Source organism: Typopeltis vanoorti, chromosome 19 (genome assembly GCF_054136105.1).
Source record: "Typopeltis vanoorti isolate ZY-2024b chromosome 19, IOZ_Tvanoo_1.0, whole genome shotgun sequence".
In the NCBI taxonomy this organism is placed as follows: domain Eukaryota; kingdom Metazoa; phylum Arthropoda; class Arachnida; order Uropygi; family Thelyphonidae; genus Typopeltis; species Typopeltis vanoorti.
Window position 1 is genome coordinate 73,726,960 of NC_143567.1, and position 18,384 is coordinate 73,745,343.

General features: G+C 35.4%; 1 protein-coding gene across 3 annotated transcripts in view; it reads left to right on the plus strand.

The window, feature by feature from the left end:
* Positions 1-212: 212 nt before the first annotated feature.
* kri (uracil phosphoribosyltransferase krishah) overlaps positions 213-18,384 on the plus strand; it is a 532,528-nt gene continuing 514,356 nt past the window's right edge. The window contains exon 1 of one of the 3 annotated variants that reach the window (XM_090409241.1): positions 213-438. In XM_090409241.1, coding sequence (XP_090265367.1) covers positions 275-438 — 164 coding nt within the window. In that variant the 5' untranslated portion in view covers positions 213-274. The remainder of the gene's footprint in view (positions 439-18,384) is intronic. The other 2 variants (XR_016549938.1, XM_090409240.1) reach the window with 2 other exon arrangements.

The following is an 18,384-nucleotide window of genomic DNA, read 5'->3' on the forward strand; positions in this document are numbered from 1 at the left end:
TATATCCTCCGCAGCCCTCCGTTTTCACCATGCAATCCCATCCTACTATAATCATTCTTTCTTCTATTGGCCACATATCGAAAAAACTCCTTAGGATTTTTTTTTTTTTTTGGCCGCTATAGCTAACTATTATCTAATCAGATTATTGATTTTCACAAATTTTTTAAAATGATTACATACGTAATGATTACGGCATCGGAAACGTCAACAAACGCAACAAAAATAAGTAGGCAAAGATTGCTGTTGAAGTTGCACGTGTTCATGTGTTTTTTGTATGTGTTCAATGATGATAATGCCTGACGCTCCAGATGTTTTGAAATCTATTACACAAAAAAGTCAGACGTATGTATCATCGAAGGCTGAAGAATATGGTCCAAACTTTAAATTAATTCCAATAAATGATCAAATTAAGGAGCTGCAAACTGTTATACGAGACAAGTAAGTTTTAGCCTGTGTCGAATACATTATTGCTTAAACATTAGTAGTGCAATTGTAAGGTCCTCGATCTCGAACACATAAACATGTCGCAAATCATATATTACTGTGATATAACTATTTGATGTTTATATATGTAATTTATACTTAATCTATGTCGGAATTAGTAAGCGTATGGCATAGAAACCAAGACATGTGTCTGCCCCTGACGCTTATAGACGGAATATAATCGACACTGCTTGATAAACTACAGTTTATTAAAATTCTGTGACTAAAATTTGTGTTTTCACAGAATTATCCCAGTTGGAACACATTTTTTCTTCCCACATGTTGTATAACGTGTGTATTTGAGAGAATTCATACAATTTCTTTCCTTATGCAAGCGATGTCTTGTAACAACTTAGCATGGATAACTTTTGCTCATCTCAGTCGCTTTACATATTGCGATGGTTGGTAAGATCATGTACTTTGCTGAGTAATTGCATTATTATCTTCTGTTGTAACTTATCCTTATTTGGGTAATATTATACCATCAAGCACTCAGATTAATCACCGTTTTGAAAGTGTTCAAAAAAAAAAAAAAACATTTATTTCAAACTCTTCAAGTTTATAGTTTATAGAGAGATATCATTGCACCCCCCTCCCTCTGAAAAAAAAAAAAAGGGAAAAAATGGATACATCTTCTGATGTTATTATCAGATCCAACACTCTTGGTGTTGTTTCGTATAACTATAAAGCTGTATAATTACAACAGACTTAGGAGGCATCTTGGAGCAACTGAAATGAAGAGGAAGTGTTCAGCATATTAAAAAATATGAATGTGAACACAGCTGTGGGACTGGATGGTATGCCAGCCCGTGTACTGTGTGAATATGCAAGAGAATTAGCATTGCTTCTGATGAAATTGTTCAATCTGTCTCAGTTCTGTGCAGGGGAGTGGAAAGAGGGTAAAATAGTTCCATTACATAAAGGTGACTCCAAGACAGAGATAGCAAACTACTGACCAATTAATATATCGGGAGTGGTTGTTAAAGTATTGGAAAAGTGACTAAAGGTAAAATCAAACATTGGGTGGATAGGGATGTGATACTCTATAATGGGTAGCATGGCTTTGTAAAAGATAGATCCTATCTTAGTAATTTATTCATATTTTATAATAGAGTGGCAGCAGCAGAATTGGATAAAAGAAATGTCTACACTATGATACTGCTGGACTTTGCAAAGGAATTTGACAGAATACCACATGGAAAACTATTACAAAAGTTGGAGAAAATAGGAATGGATGTGTAGCTAGTTGCATGGATAGGAGAGTGGCTGACAGACAGACACCAGAAAGTAGTATATGGTGAAGTGAATCTAAGAGAATGAGGATGACCTCAGGGTTCAGTACAAGGGACACCACTCTATCATTTATATATCAGCAATATAGGGAAATGTCTAAGAGGGAATATTCAGTTGTTTGCTGATGATGATGCAAAACTAGGGAGAGGCATAGTAGATAAAAGGGAGTAGATATTCTGCAGGATGATTTAAATAAATTGGCATTGTGGGCAAAGGCTAATGGTTGTCAATTTAATATTGCAAAATATATATGCACTTCGGGTTGAAAAGGTTGCATATTATGTATCACGTTGATACATTATTGGATTGTAGGAAATTGATGACGCTAAGGACTTGGGGATAATGGTGGACAGAGAATTCAAGTTCAGAGGGCATATTGCAAAAGTTGTTAAATGGATCAAAAGATTACTTGGATGTTGAAAAACACACTAACAAGTAAAGATAGGGAGGTTATTATCCCTCTTTCTAAGGCTGTGTAGTCACATCTTGACTACTGTGCACAGATTTAGTCACCTGGGTTACTTAGGGATCAGGAGGCAGTAGAGAAGATTCAGGGACTAATGACAAGTCTGTGGAATGCTCCATATGAGGACATGTTGAGAGTTTGTGGGTTATTACAAAGTTTAGTTGAAAAGAGGGGACATGATAGATATTAACTTTTAAGATATTAAAGGAGATTTATAACAATGATGGATAAAAAATGTTTCAGTATATGACCAGTAGTCTCAAGGGGCCATTCATGGAAGTTATGTAAGACTGTGGTTAGTAGGAGTGTGCAGACCAGATTTTTGCATGGGGAGGGTTGAATGAGTGGAATGGATTGTTAGAATTATGCCCTGAGAGTGAATGAGTTTAAGGAGAGGTATGGTAGGATTTGTGTATATAATAGTTAGTTTGGATCTCCATGAGTCTCCATGGAGATACCATATAATAATAATTAAGTAACATATTGATAACATCCTTCTCTTACACATTCTTATGCCATTGCACTGCTTCAAGCTTCTCCATACACTAGTGTATCCGCTCTCCAGCCAAAAGGCTGCAGGTTCGAATCCTGCCATAGGCATGGATGTTTGTGATTGTCTGTGAAAATAATAGTGATGGTGGGCGGTAGATGGCGCTGGTGTTGTTGATGATGATAGTTGCGGTTCGTTGTAGTTAGTGGATGGAGTGGTGGATAGAGAGTTGCAGAGTAGGTGCCCTCCCTCGATGAGTCCTTGGACTCCCTGGAGGTGTCGTGTAATAATAATAATAATAATAATAGTTCCACGTATATCCCTTCTTAACTTAACATTTGGCATCCTCTTAGGTCAATAATATACAACCACTCTTCCATTCAGAGCACTATGACTACTTTGAAGCTTTCACTAGATGCATTCACTTTGAGTCTTCTCCATCAGCTGTCTCAGGTAATTGTGTCTTAGTAGCTGCATAAAGTCCATTTCCTTACTTCAGTATGATCCTTCCAGTCTAATGTCCTTGGAGCTGAAGTTTCCTGTAATAATTACCTTCCCTGCATTCATTGTATTCATTGGATGATGCATGCCATCCATAACTTCCCTTGTATTCCCTGGCCTTACAGCAGCAGCAGCATCTCATTGTATAGTTTGACCTATTTGCATCTATCTCACATTTGACAGATGCACAGCCTTTCACACCTCTATGCTCATACTGAATACGTACTTTTCTTGTCTGCAATTCTTGCACTATTATTACTAATACTCTCCTCCCCATCCTCTCATCCTGCTCTAGCCTCCCTGAAAATGCTATACTCCTTACATCATATTCCTATATCATCTTTCATCGACTAGGCTCCAATGTCATAACTTTTGGTCAAGTTGAAGCAACCCATGCCAACAACCCTTTTTTCTTATTCCAAATGCTTCTGGTATTAGCATACACAAATGGCAGTAGTGTCCCATGGGGCCCACAACCAACTTGGCACCTTGCATTGCCTATCATCCAAATTTGGAACCTGAGAAACTATTTCAGCATTATTTGATCATGCTCTTGCTTCAAGGATGCCTGCATGCACGTTTGCCTGCAGGTGAATGTGTGTGTGTGTGGATTCACTGATGCCTGTTGAAGCCAGTGGTGGCATACCCAAAGTCTTTACTCTCTCTTTCATTTTCTCTCCTTTTTTTTTTTGCTTTTTCTGGTAACCCTTTTTCATATCTTCTCTCATAATACTTGTCACCTATCAAATTGCCTGCCAAAACAGTCACGTTTTTCAATTTTCCTCTTCATATTCTAACATCTTTAATCTTTATACGTAGGAAAGTCACTCTTATCAAGCACTTCTCTTGTCATGGAATTCCTATACAAAACTCTTCTCTTGTTATCATCTCCCTACCCATCTGTTTCTCTCACTCTTCTTCCTTTTCCTTTGCATCTCTTAGGTAAGATATATCAGATTGATGAATTTGTTACCATCATCTTCTGATTTAATACATAAGGATTTTTTTTTTTCCCCTCTCAAGTTCTGCAGCTTACCTGTTCATTTTGAAAATTTGCTGCTATTTTATTATTTTTTGAGTAGAGCTGAGTAAAATGGTATTTGGTGATAGTAGCATACCAAGTATTTATATGCTGTATGTGTTTTGGATGATTTCCATATCTTTTTAAAGATGGGGACATCTGTCTTTAGTATTGTATCATTTAATGAGATAAATTGTTGGCTCTGTTAAGAATTTGATATTTCTGTGCTTGCTCTGAGTCATTTTTATGAGTGTGTAGGAAGAAACTGTTACTTCATTTAGCAATGATCTTTCTGTTGAAAGATATTGCTAAACATTTGATAAATTTTATTTCATGTTTTAGAAAATAGAGCTTTTTAAAATATTTTCCAAACCGAAATAACAGCTGCTTTATACTTTTATGTTTATATTTGATGTTTTATTAATGGATAAAAGCACTGTTATTTATTTTAATTAAATTGTGTGCTATTTTATGTGGAATAAGTTGTTATTATTCAAGCTGAATGCAAACCAATGTTTTTCTGAAATGAAAGGTTTCACTTCTTAGCTTTCATATATTTGCTTTTTAATGAACTGCTTTAATACTGCACAACAAATTCTTCTCCTACTCAGGAATGAATCCCCCCCCCCTCTTCCCCTTTGATGAGACAATTTAATATGGAAGTTAGCCTAGATATTGCAAGAAATGCATATTGAGGCTTAGATGCTGGTTTAAACTCATTAGGTTTAGTGGAATGAAAGCAGCACAAATAAATAAAGAATTAATTAATTAAACACAGGTTTAATAGTTTGAATATTTCATCTACCTCCTAGACATCTTCTAGGCTAGTGTAAACATTGTATTGGCACACACACAAACACAGATACAATAAATAGAAAATGTTAGAAGTCTGAAGTCCTAAGAGAGGAACTCTGTGGGTGTTAGTCATTGTTCTCTCTAAACCGTGCACATGTGTACACACACTGGTCATAAAGGGAGTGAACATGCCTAGTAACTGCATGCACAAAATATTTTCTTTCAAAATTTCTAATTTATAGTCAACCATTTTTAAACATACTATAAAAACAACTTATGTGATAAATCACACTTGTCACTTATTTTATTTAGTAATTCTGTGCTGTGTGGGAAAACTAGCAGTGATGTAAGCAAGTTGCAGTGATATATTTGTTTCGAGTGGCTACTGTCTAGACACTCGAAACAAATGAACTCACTTGAACTCATGCAAATGGTGATGGATTTTTGTCATTATAGTTATCCAGATTTAAGCAAATTAATTTAGTGCTTGCAGTTTTACAGGTTATTGCTGGACGAACAAAAAAATCAACATTAATATAGAACGTTGAAATAAATATTACATTAGCGATTTTATGGCATTAAACCTCAAAATGCTACTGCCGAAATTAAAACAGAAAGAACTGCAAATTTGTTTAAATTTGAGTGACTAGACAAATGTGACATAATTTATTTTTAAACTGCAAATATATGCAGCATTTAAGCAAATGAATTGGTAAGCATTTAGGTGCTCTTTTAGAAGTATTTATCATGTAGTGCACAAAATATTTTAACAAAGATGTTGTCTCCAATTTTAGGCATATCAAATCAAGAGTTTGTGGCTTGTGACATTTGTTATTGTAAGTCTGAGACTGGAAACTTTCACAAAATATTTTTCATGTGTACATGGGCTGGCAAAAATTAGAGGGAATATTGGTGCTAGTAGCTAGCTTCAGCTGTTGGACTGAGATCTACAAATGTTTTCCAAATCTTGGAAGTTTAACACAGTCATATTTATTTAGATTAACTTGTTTTTTTAAATCTGGTGATTCCAAAAAATAAGTATTTCTTGTTTGTATCCTTCTTCTTTGGAATCAGCAATAGATTTTTTAAAAACCAACCTAATCTAAATAAATATAGTCATGTTGAACTTACCAAGATATTTCAGGTTTCTAGTGTAATGTTTTTCATCTAACTGTGTGTGTTATTACAATTTTTATATTGCATTGTACCCCAGAAGATGTTTCTATGACAGAGAAAATATTGAAACTATTAAACCTCTGTTTAATTATTGAAAATGTCCAAAAATTATTCAAGATTTCATGTAGACTTTTTTTGTGTGTGAAGGAGTTTTGTAGAGTAATTTGAGGATGCGTTATCTCAAAACATCTAGTAAGGCTTTCTTTTTCCCACCAAATTTAATTCTGCCCCCAATATATAATAGAAGCTGTCTCTTTGTATAAATTTTCCTTAATCAGCCAAAAGTGATCTTTTCAAGATGTTACATCCTTAAACATCTGGTAAGGTTTTCTTTTTCCCCAATTCTGCTGGTAGAAGATGCGTCTTTGGACTCCCTGGAGGTGTCACATAATAATAATAATAATTATTATTCAGATTTTTTCCTCTGAAGTAGTTAATTACATACACGTTTAGTAAAAAAAAATATTGAACAGTCAAGTGCAGATAAGATTAACTGCATAACTGTCATAGCATTAAATATTATTATTATAATTATTACATGATACCTTTATTGTGTCCAAGAACTCATTGTGGGAGAGCTCTCCATACCACAACAACCCCATTTATACTGCTTAATTCACCATCCACACACACACTATATAATCCATTATCCACAATAATAAATTTAATTTAATCCTTTATCCAAGTGTAAGCAAACAAAGTTTGCTCCTGAAAATATCTTCAGGACTGAGGTAAGGTTGACATCCCTTGGCAACTTGCAGCAAAGGTGGACCAAGCTCTCATCACTCCTTGTCTTAGTATCTCCCATAATGTAAAGCACATCTCCTTGCCAACATGTATACTGCTATATACACTTCAGGACTGAGGTAAGGTTGACATCCCTTGGCAACTTGCAGCAAAGGTGGACCAAGCTCTCATCACTCCTTGTCTTAGTATCTCCCATAATGTAAAGCACATCTCCTTGCCAACATGTATACTGCTATGCATTAAGGGAAGGGCCACTACCCAGACCAGTTTCAACCTTTATTGAGGTCTCGTCAGTGGGAGGCAGACCCAGAGTGGTGTTACTAAGGCAGAAGCAATGGAGAGGTCATATTTACTTATACGAGTTGCCAACTGGTGTACCACCTTATTATTACATTACTCTGGATTTAGAGAAAGATGTTGGAAGTTTATTTTTCACCTTGGTTAGACTATAATAAATTTAGTTTAATCCTTTATCCAAGTGTAAGCAAACAAAGTTTGTGCCTGAAAATAATCTCAGGACTGAGGTAAGGTGGTACATTCCTTGCAACTCGTAACTCGGTGGCAACTCATAAGTAAATATAACTCTCCATTGCTTCTGCCTTAGTATCACCACTCTGGGTCTGCCTCCCACTGACGAGACCTCAATAAATGTCGAAATCGGTCTGTGGGTAGTGGCCCTTCCCTTAATGCATAGCAGTATACATGTCTGTAAGGAGATGTGCTTTGCATTATAGGAGATACTGAGACAGGGAGTGATGAGAGTTTGGTCCACCTTTGCTGCGAGTTGCCAAGGGATGTACCACCTTACCTCAGTCCTGAAGATATTTTCAGGTGCAAACTTTGTTTGCTTACACATAAAGGATTAAACTAAATTTATTATAGTCTAACCAAGTGCAAAATAAACTTCCACCATTATCCACATTGTGCTATCTATTTGGCTGTGACAGGCCACTGAGTTTGATACATTAGAAGATGATGATGCTGTTTGTAATTTTTTTGGGGGGAGAAAGTGAATTTTATGCTATAGCACTCTATGTTTGTTAAACATATTTCATCATGCTTGTAGCACTCTAAGCATTGCATTCTTTATGTATAATATATTGTGTAAATCAATATGTTGTAACAGATTTTGGTTGAATTTGGTACTTCTAGAAAAATTAGTTCTAACAGTTCAATTTTGATTAAGTGGATGGTTTTTTAAGCATAAATAGGGACTTCTACTTTATTAAATACAAGTTTCTTCATCCAGTGAAGAGGTAGCAGTGAGTGCAATGTTGCATACACTAGGTTTCTAGTTTGATAGCTTTTCTAGGTTTGATAGGTTTCTAGTTTGATTGTATACACCAGATTGATAGGTTTCTAGTTTGATTGCACACACCAGATTGATAGCTTTTAGCAAGGTGGGCACTCATTAGTTGAACATTAGTTCTGTATCTGTCACCCTCACACCTGCATTCAGTGCAGTTATTCTTTCTTTTACTTGCAGCAGAATGTTAGAATTCTTTTGGGTTGTCTTTAGATTGCAGAGCCAGTTTCTTTTCTTACTCAGACTTAGCTTTCTATACAACAGTTGTGACTCTTCTGACCTGCTTCTTATACTTTTCATGACTGGCATCATATTTATGCACACCTTCCTTCCACATCATCCTTTTCTTATCTATCTCTTGCTTAATAAGATTACATATCCATTTCACCCCTGCCTTATTTATTCTTCAAATTCTAGGGACACATTCCAATATTGCATCATTTAAGTATTTTTTAAATGTTTCCCATGTGCTGTTAATATTCTTCCCATCCAACAACCAATACCATGGATTCAGAACTCAGCATACTCCTCAGTTGGTCATTATTTCCTGCTTTGTAGTTCAGCATGTAACCTTTTCTTGAATTGAACATTCATAAACTTACTTGTATAATGAAACCTGCAGAGAGTCCGTAACTATAGAATAACACATATGCCACAGTAAAATAAACTTTATTACATATTTTGTCTTACATATCATAAGACATCATCAGTACAAATAGCGAACAACAGTAGGAATTGAATTAGAAAACAGTAGAGTGCATACTTAAATTGGAATCCCTCCAAGTATACAGTTGCATGTTCATGGATTAAACTATTGGGCTGAAATTAAAATATATATAAGAGATAAATTTATTTGATACAATTGAGGATAGCCGAGTGGTTAGCATATCTGCTCTCCAGCCAAAAGGCTGTGGGTTGAAATCCTGCTGTGGGCATGGATGTTTGTGATTCTCTGTGAAAATACTAGTGATGGTGGACAGTAGATGGCATTGGTGTAGACGATGATGGTAGTTGCTGTTCATTGGTGGATTGTGAGTGGTGGAGACAGAGAGTTGTAAAGTAGGTGCCCTCCCTCGATGATTCCTTGGACTCCCTGGAGGTGTCATGTAATAATAACAATTTGCCAAACTTTTGGAATAGTGAGGCAGTCGTTACGATTGAGATTAGGTCTATGAAGTAAGGCTTCAGCACTTTCTTTATATAACGTTCATGTTTAGATATGGATCTATGTAGCAACTTAGCGTTTTGCCATTGAATCCTGTGGTTAGTGTTTTCAATTCCATGTGCAAGGCCATATTTGTGAGGTTTGATAAGATGGATGTGGTCTTGATGTTCAGAGATATGTTTATATACAGATCTTCCTGTTTGTCCAGAGTAAGACAAGTTACACAAACATGGTATACGCCAGACCTTTGTCTTTTGGAGAAGGTAGCAGATTATGAATTTGGTTGATGGGTTTATATGTAGCAATAAGTTGATATTTTTTCATAATTTTTGCCACACATTCAGAGATGTCTTTAATATGTGGTATAGGAGTCCTGTGGGCTTCTTGTCTGGGTTGCTTTACAGGAGAATGGTTGATTATTTTTTGGATGAAATATTTAAGACAAAATACGTAAGATGAAGAAATATTTACATAATAAAATTTATTTTACTGTGGCATACATGTTATTCTATAGTTATTCATAAACTTAGCCACTTCTCAAGTCATGATCACTGACACTAACTGGAGGCAGAATAGCTACGTCTTTAACTGATCCCCCCCCCCCCCGACACTATAATAAAATCTAATACTCTTTGACCTCGAGTTCCTTTTTTTGTCACATGCTGCTTGATGAAGTTGTCTCGCAACAGCTCAATAAATTCAATTTCATTCTTCCCATGAGATTTTACTGTTACTCAATGTTTGGATAATTAAAGTCTCCCATTATGAATACTCGTTTCTCACCCATCATCCTTATTTGGTGATGCATTTCTTCATCACTCGCAACCATTCCATGAGATCTGTAACAACATCCCACTATGTATTTGCTCTTATTAGACTCCTTCCCCCCCCCCACACACACACCAGATGGCTTCAAACTCATTGCCATATGAAAAACTTACTAATATTATAGTCATAGGTCTCAACATTAACTGGATTCAAGTCATTCGATATCATTGGTAGCACAGTCCCCTTCTCTCTCTTATCCTGTCTATCCTTCCTAAAAATACTACACCCTTTATTAAAAATGGGCACTTGGGCAGTGCTCATGTCTTTGAAGTAGTGCAAGCCAAGACAACTCCAACAATGAGGATTGTATTCTCATAAACTCTCTGGTTAATTTTATGAAACTTTCTTAGTTTCTACAAACTGTTCCCTGCAACTTTGAAAGTGCGGTTTTGAAATAATGTTGGATCTAATATCCACTTTGTCTATGTAACTGTACCCTTTACACTCACTACCAGGTGATATATCCACTTCTGATAGGTCTCACCAATGTCTACAATCAATCTGAGTTCACAATGTATTTCCAAGGCAACAAACTCTACTCCTTTATCTCTGATATTCCTATCATTCATGCGCGCGGGCGCGCACACACACACACACACACACACACACACACACACACACACACACACACACACACACACACACACACACACACACACACACACACAGAGTTACCTGCAGGCTTCTTTTTTGTATACTCTTGTCTACATTGTGCATGTAGACAACTTGCAGATCTCTGCTCTTATCTAGTGCCTTACTTATGCAGACATCTTTGTACATTCTTGATGGACCCAAACCAGACAAACACAAAATTGTTCTCTCGTAATCATTTTCATAATAATGCTCATTCCTATAATTAACATAGTTACATAACATTGCTGATCATATACACAGATTCTTGCCAGTCCTCCCATCATAATTTAGTTTCCCTGACTTTCTGTGTTAGGTCTCATACCCATTAATAATTTTTCAAGACTTCTGATACCAAATGCATGTAGGCTCTTCCTCTTATCCAAATTTATTCTTCCATCATACTCACTCCACACATCCAAAAACTCGTATCTCTTCCTTCTAGACAGCCTATGCATGGACTCGTTTTGCCACCATAGCCCTTCTTAATGGTAATAGACTTACGATTTTCAATTCTCACTCTTCACTCTCGCTTCTTTTATCAAACCATTCATATCCCCTCTCATACTGAACTTATCGCTAGTGAAGTCGTGAGTACCTAGTAGAGTTCTCATCTCTTTTGCTTTTCTTGTCTGTTATTCAATTGCATGTGCTATATTTTTAATTTTTGCTCTGGGTAAGTTATAACCTGCTTATCTATTATTATTATTATTTGACACCTCCAGGGAGTCCAAAGACTCATCGATGGAGAGTGTGCCAACAGCATCGAACGATTGGTCCCCTTCCAACTACTAACCGCGCTCAAACTTACTTAACTGAGCCATTAGTAGCAGAGGCTCTACCAATCGACCAACCTTTGCTGGCTAGTTTAATGTCAGCATGCCTTTGTTATTATTATTATTATTATTATTCAGGCCTCCAAGGAGTCAAAAGACTCATCGAGGGAGGTCCTTCCTAAGACATAAAGTCTGTCAAGACTCATCGAGGGGAGGTCCCCCCCTGAGAAACACAAAGTCTATCATACCACTCTTTAAACTCACTGACCGTTCTCGCTCCCACCACTCCATCAGGCAATGCATTCCACAGCTCAACCACCCTCCACACAAAGAAACCACTCCTTACCCTCTTGCTCACAGTTTCCTTTCGTAACTTCCAGGGATGGCCTCTTGTCATCACTCCTTCCCGCTGATCAAGCAAGTGAAAGAACTCCCCAGTGTCAACCCTGTAACCACCTCTCAATAGTTTAAAAGTCTCAATCATATCACCTCTCCTTCTTCTATCCACCAAACTCTGCAGTCCACATTCTCTCAGCCGATCTTCATAACTATCCTTGTACAGTCCTGAAACCATCTTTGTCATCCGTCTTTGTATCCTTTCCACAGTTAATTTATCCCCTTCAAATCCTGCGGACCAAATCTGAGAACAATAGTCCAAGTGTGGTCTGATCAGAGACTTATACAATGGAATGATAACCCTCTTATCTCTGCAGGTCAGTGTCCTTCTCATAATAGCAGCAATCCTCTGTGTTACTTTCACCACCTTTGCAATATGTCCCCTAAACTTCAGGTTTCTATCAATCATCAACCCTAGATCTCTTGTCTTCCCTACTTCCTCCAGTATAACTCCTCCCATAGAGTATGCAGCATCCCATCGATGTTTCCCAAACCTCAAGACCTTACATTTTGCTGCATTAAACTGACACCCCCATTCATTTGCCCATCTATCTAGCTTATTTAAATCCTCTTGCAGGGCTACCACATCTGCACTATTACTAATAATCCTTCCCAGCTTCGCATCATCCGCAAACAACTGAATATCCCCCTGCAATCCACTGTCTATGTCATTGATATAAAGGTTAAACAATATAGGTCCTAGTACTGAACCCTGTGGGACCCCACTTGTAACCTTCTGCCTCCTGGAAACTGCTCCACCATACACAACTCTCTGATACCTATCAGACAGCCAATCCTGGTTATTTTTTTGTTTTGCTGCTTAATTTTTTTTATCCTCCCTATGGTATTTTAAATACCTTGTGACTTTCTGTAATTGGCATGTTGTCTATGTAATATGCTTTAATTTTGCAATTTTTGAGGTTAAATCATTTTCAATCCTGGAACACATTCCAATTGAACATCACCAGAAGAGTTCAAGATTGGTACTATCAACATAAGAAACATCAATAGAAAAGAAATGAAACTAGCAGAAGAATTGGATAAGTACCAGATTAACATAATAGGCTTGACTGAAACATGTTAGATCTTTGTAAGTCAAAAATATGATATATTCAGGCAATAACAAGCAGGGAAAAGAAGGAATAGCTATAGTATTCGACACTAAATATGAAGATGATCTTTTTGAATGGCAGGCACTATCAAGTAGAGAGAGATGTCAGTAAATATCAGAATAGGGAACTGGACAATGAGATTTATTTGTGCCTATGGTCCCACAGAAAATTGTCCTAAGGAAGAAATAATGAAATTTTTAGATCTTATTGGAGATCTAAACAGCAGAGTAGAAAATGATTACCAGATATATAGAAATGTTTTGGGAAAATTTGGAGAAAAGAGTAAAGCTACTAATAATGGTGTCTGCTCAGGACATGAAATAGTTATGTTCCAACTATTTGGTTTTGAGCAGTATAAAATGGGGTTTCATATTGAAAAGAAGAGTGTATAAGAAATTTTAAAACAAATCAAACTTGAGGAGCTTTCTGAAGTAGACTCAAATATACAAACATCATTCAAGAAAAAATGAAAGAGTTTGAAAACAAGAACTAAACCTTGGAGATTCACTATCAAACCTTGAAGAAAACATTGATTGATTCAGCCAGAGAAGCATGTGGTGAGGTTATCTGTAAGGATTGAAAAATCAGAACATGGTTGACTCAGGAATTTAAAAGAGACAGTGAAGGAAAGCATATAGAAAGTTCCTGGCAAGCAAGTAAGCTTGTGCTCTTAGAGAATACAGAGACAAATGTAAGAAAGCAAAGCAGTGTGTGTAAACTAGCTAAACAAACAAAAGTCATGGGAAGACTTTGGCAACAACCAGTGGCGGCTTGTGGCTTGAAATTGTGGGGGTGCTGCAACTTTCGAAATATACATACACACTGTAAGTACAGTGTATACATGTTTGGATAAAATATCAAAATTATGGTAAAAATTTAAAAAAAAATTAAACATGCAAAAATATTGTTTATTATCAATAAAATTATACAGTTTGGTATAATTCAAAATTACTTAAAAATAAAATCCATTCCTTTAATTGTAATTAAAGGAATGAATTTACAATTTTTGGAATTACAATTAAATCCTTTAATTGTAATGTCCAAATATTTAAAGAGACGGAGTAAACACGATAAGCACTACGAACACTCTACTACTGGCACAAACTGCATATAAACAACAGTGGAACTGCGCGACAGACAGTGCGCAGTTCCACACATAATGTGTAATGTGTTAGCAGTACTAATCTCATTACGCTAATAGCTCGCATCTCGCTATGATGTGCATATGCTTGCACGCGCTGTGTTTACCACAGTGTCGCTAGCGTTTTTCGCCCTTCTAAGTGCTACAAGATGGATTTTTATTATTTTTTATACAAAATAAGAGAATTGTATAGGATTGGTGATGATAAAATTAAATATTACAAGCAAATATAAATAAATTAATAAATATATTTATATATCAAGAAAAATTGTGGGTGCTGCAGTTCTGCAGTGCCTATGCATGAGCTGGCCCTGGTTGAATCATACAAACATGATTGAATTTGCTATTAAAAAAAAAAAAAATTAATTAATGAGTAATCTTGATTAGACTTTCCCAGATTTTTGATATAGATATACAGTCATTACGATTCAGGTTGGGGCGATGGAGCAAGGCCTCCACGCTTTCCTTGAATAAACGTTCGAACCTATAACGGGATCTATGTAAGAGGCTAGTCTTGGACCAAAGGATGCTGTGGTTAGTTTCAATCCCGTGTTGAGCCAATCCAGACTTTTCAGGTTTGTTGTGAAGAATGGATGATTGATGTTCTTGGATTCTTTTTTCAAGAGAACGTCCAGTTTGTCCAAAATAAAAGAGATCACAGTTGCATGGAATTTGATAAACTCCAGGAAGAGATAAAGTTTTTACAACAGATTGTAAAATCTTGGAAATAGGGGGAAAAATACTTGTAAAAGGAATCAGAGATGATTAAGATGACATGAAAACTGGAGATAAAGATATCCTTGATGTATGATGTAATTACTTCAAAAAATTGCTAATTTAAACAAGCAGTGACAGCAGGGTGGTAGAAAACACTCAACAGTCATGCAATCAGGAATACATATCAGTACTTGAAGTAGAAAAAAATAAACAAAAACCTGAAATGTGGAAAGACAGATGGACTGGATGAAATTTGAACAGAAATGCTCAAACATGGAGGTATAAAAGTTTTCGAGTAGCTGCACTGCATAATTCAAAATGCCTGTCAGAGAATTGAATTCTGGGTGATTGGAGTAGAGCTCTCATAGTACCCATTTATAAATATGGAAATAAAAATGTGAGAATTACAGAGGTGATTAAATCTTACCAGGAACACTCTTGCTGAGTGTTCCTGGTAAGATTTATGCAAGTATACTTGAGAAATGGCTAAGAAAAATTGTGGAAGGAAAGCATGGTGAAGAACAAGTTGGGTTCAGGCCAAATAGAGATTGCAGGATCAGATTTTCTCTTTAAGACAAATAGTTGAGAAATCTTGGGTATACAACAAATATTTGTATTTAAGTTTTGTAGATCTGGAAAAGATGCCCAAAGAAAAGCTCTTCAAAACTCGACAGTTATATGGTGTAAATAGGACATTATATAAAGCAATACATAGTCTCTATTTAAGCTGTAAGTCAGCAGTTATAATTGAAGGAGTTACAGGAAGATGTTTTGATGGTGTACGACAAGGGTGCACATTATCTCCACTGTTATTCATTATCTATATGAATCGCATTATGAAGGAAAATGGTATTAAATCTGATATCAAAATTGGCAATGTTAATCTTAGTTCTTTATGCAGATGATATCATACGTCTGAATAAATCTGGTACAAGTCTGCAAGATTCCCTGACTTAATTGAATAACTGCTGTAATAAATTTGATATGAAAATCAACAATAAAAAGGAAAAGACAATGAAAATAGGCAGAAACATTGACAGCATCAACTGTATCCTGAATGGTGAACCTATAGAACAAGTAAAATATTTCAGCTATTTAGGCACAATTTTTAGTGAAGATGGCAAATTAAATATGGAAATAGACAACAGAATTAGTAAATCAGGCATGATGGGAAGTCAACTGAATAAATTTATATGGAATAAGAAAGAATTAGTCAATTCTTTCTTATTCCATATAAATTTATGGAATAAGAAAGTTCAAATCAATTTTAACTTATGAATCTGAGAGCTAGGTTAGAAATAAAACAGTTGATTAAAGACTGGAGACCATAGATATGAGAGTTCTGAGAAAGATTAATGGAGTGAACAGATGACATCAACGGCAGTATCATATTAAAAATGAAGATATTAGAATGAAAGAACTTGACATTGTGTTAGCATTCAGAAATGTGTTAGCAGTACTAATCTCAGATGGTATGGTCGCTTAAACAGATCGGAGAGGGAAGATTAGCAAAACAAGTGTTCTTTGCCAGGTTGGCAGGAAGAAAACCCAAAGGAAGGCCAAGATGGATTGATGCAGTTAAAAGTGCCATCGAAGACAGAAATATAAGATCTGATAATGTTGTAGTCTGGACAGATTAATTGGAGGAAAATTATTGATCAAAAGATTCAAGAAATAAGAAACGTCTCGTTGATTATGTTATAGTTCAGGGGTCGGGAACGTTTTTGAACCAAAGAGCCATTCCACTAAAAGAATTAATTAAAACAAAATTTTGGGAGCCGCAACTTCAATTCAGTTTTTTCTGGTGACTCAAAGGTGCCATTAGTTCAAATGTAGGTAAATTTGTTTTTAATTGAGTACTTCCAGATATCAAATACCACTTTTATATTTGCATATAAAATTTTTATATGTTCAATAAATAAAACAACATTAAGTTTGATTACATTTTTAATCGCAAAACATTTTTAAGTAAGTAAAATATTGCAAAAAATCAGAATTTGTGTTGCAAAAAGAATTAGTCCGAACAAAAATACAATATTATATTTTAATAGATATTTGATTGTTTTAATTTAAAATTCACTAATGAGACTTTTGATTTTGCATCTTCTCAGCCAATTTACTTAAATCTGGATTGTATGTTGTGCACTTTAATAGTAATTTGGCTTTCAAACTTTCATCAGTCAATTTGTTCCTATACTTATTTTTAATGTAATTCATTGAAGAGAAAAATTGTTCTCAGTTGTACGTTGAACCGAAAAGAGTCAAAACCCCAAAAGCAAGTCGCCTGGTATTTGAATAATTAGTTGGGAAAGAATTCCAACATTTAAATATAATTTCCTGTGGTGTTTCTTCCATAGTTTCTTCATTTTCTTCAATTTGTGCTACTAGTGTGCTATTTCCTGAAGTTTTTGTACCCAGATGCTTTTATTCTGAATTTCCAGAAGCTCCATTTGTAGTTCTGCCATTGATATTCTGGAAAAAGCTTCAATATCTATTCATTTTAAATTGCAATTTGACAGATGTAATATAAATTTCATCATCTGATGTTTTTTAAAATCCTGAAATCTGCTTGTAAATGAATCTAAAATTACAGTAATCATTTCAGCGAATATTTTGCAATCAACTTTTTCTTGATTTAAATTCAATCTATAATTTTTTAGATTTTCAAAATATATAAATTTTTCTTCAGTAACATCTTTGAAAAACACTCTTAGTTTCTGTTCAAAGGTAAGGACTTCCTCTAGTAATTGTAAGGCTGTGTTTCCCTTCCGTTGCAACTTCAGATTTAGCTTATTAAAATGTTCTGTCATATCAAGCAAAAATCAAAAATTTTGTATCCATTCGGGATTACTGAGAAGTTCCACATGATTTACGTTGTAATTTTTAGTGGTTAAGAAAACTGTTACTTCTTTTAAGCACTGAAAAAAACGTTTTAATGCTTTTCCTCTTGATAACCATCATATAGATGTAAATGTCACTAAATCTTTATGTTGAGTACCTAGTTCTTCTAAAAATGTGTCAAAAAGTCTGTGATTCAACGCCTGAAATCGAATGAAATTGATCATTGGCACAACAACATCCATCACCCTTTTTAGTTGTGGTAATAATTCCAAAGAATTTGTAACTGAAGCTTCTTGATGCAAAATGAAATAACTCCATGTGGAATATGAGTGGAGAATAATTTAACAAATATCTTATTTTTCTCAGTCATAAAAGGCGTGCCATCAGTCGCAATGCATACTGTATTATTAATATTTATATTTTTATTCTGTAAACTGATTAGAAGGTTTTCTGATATATCTTGACCTGTAGTGTGTCCTTTAAGTGTTAGCAATCAAGAA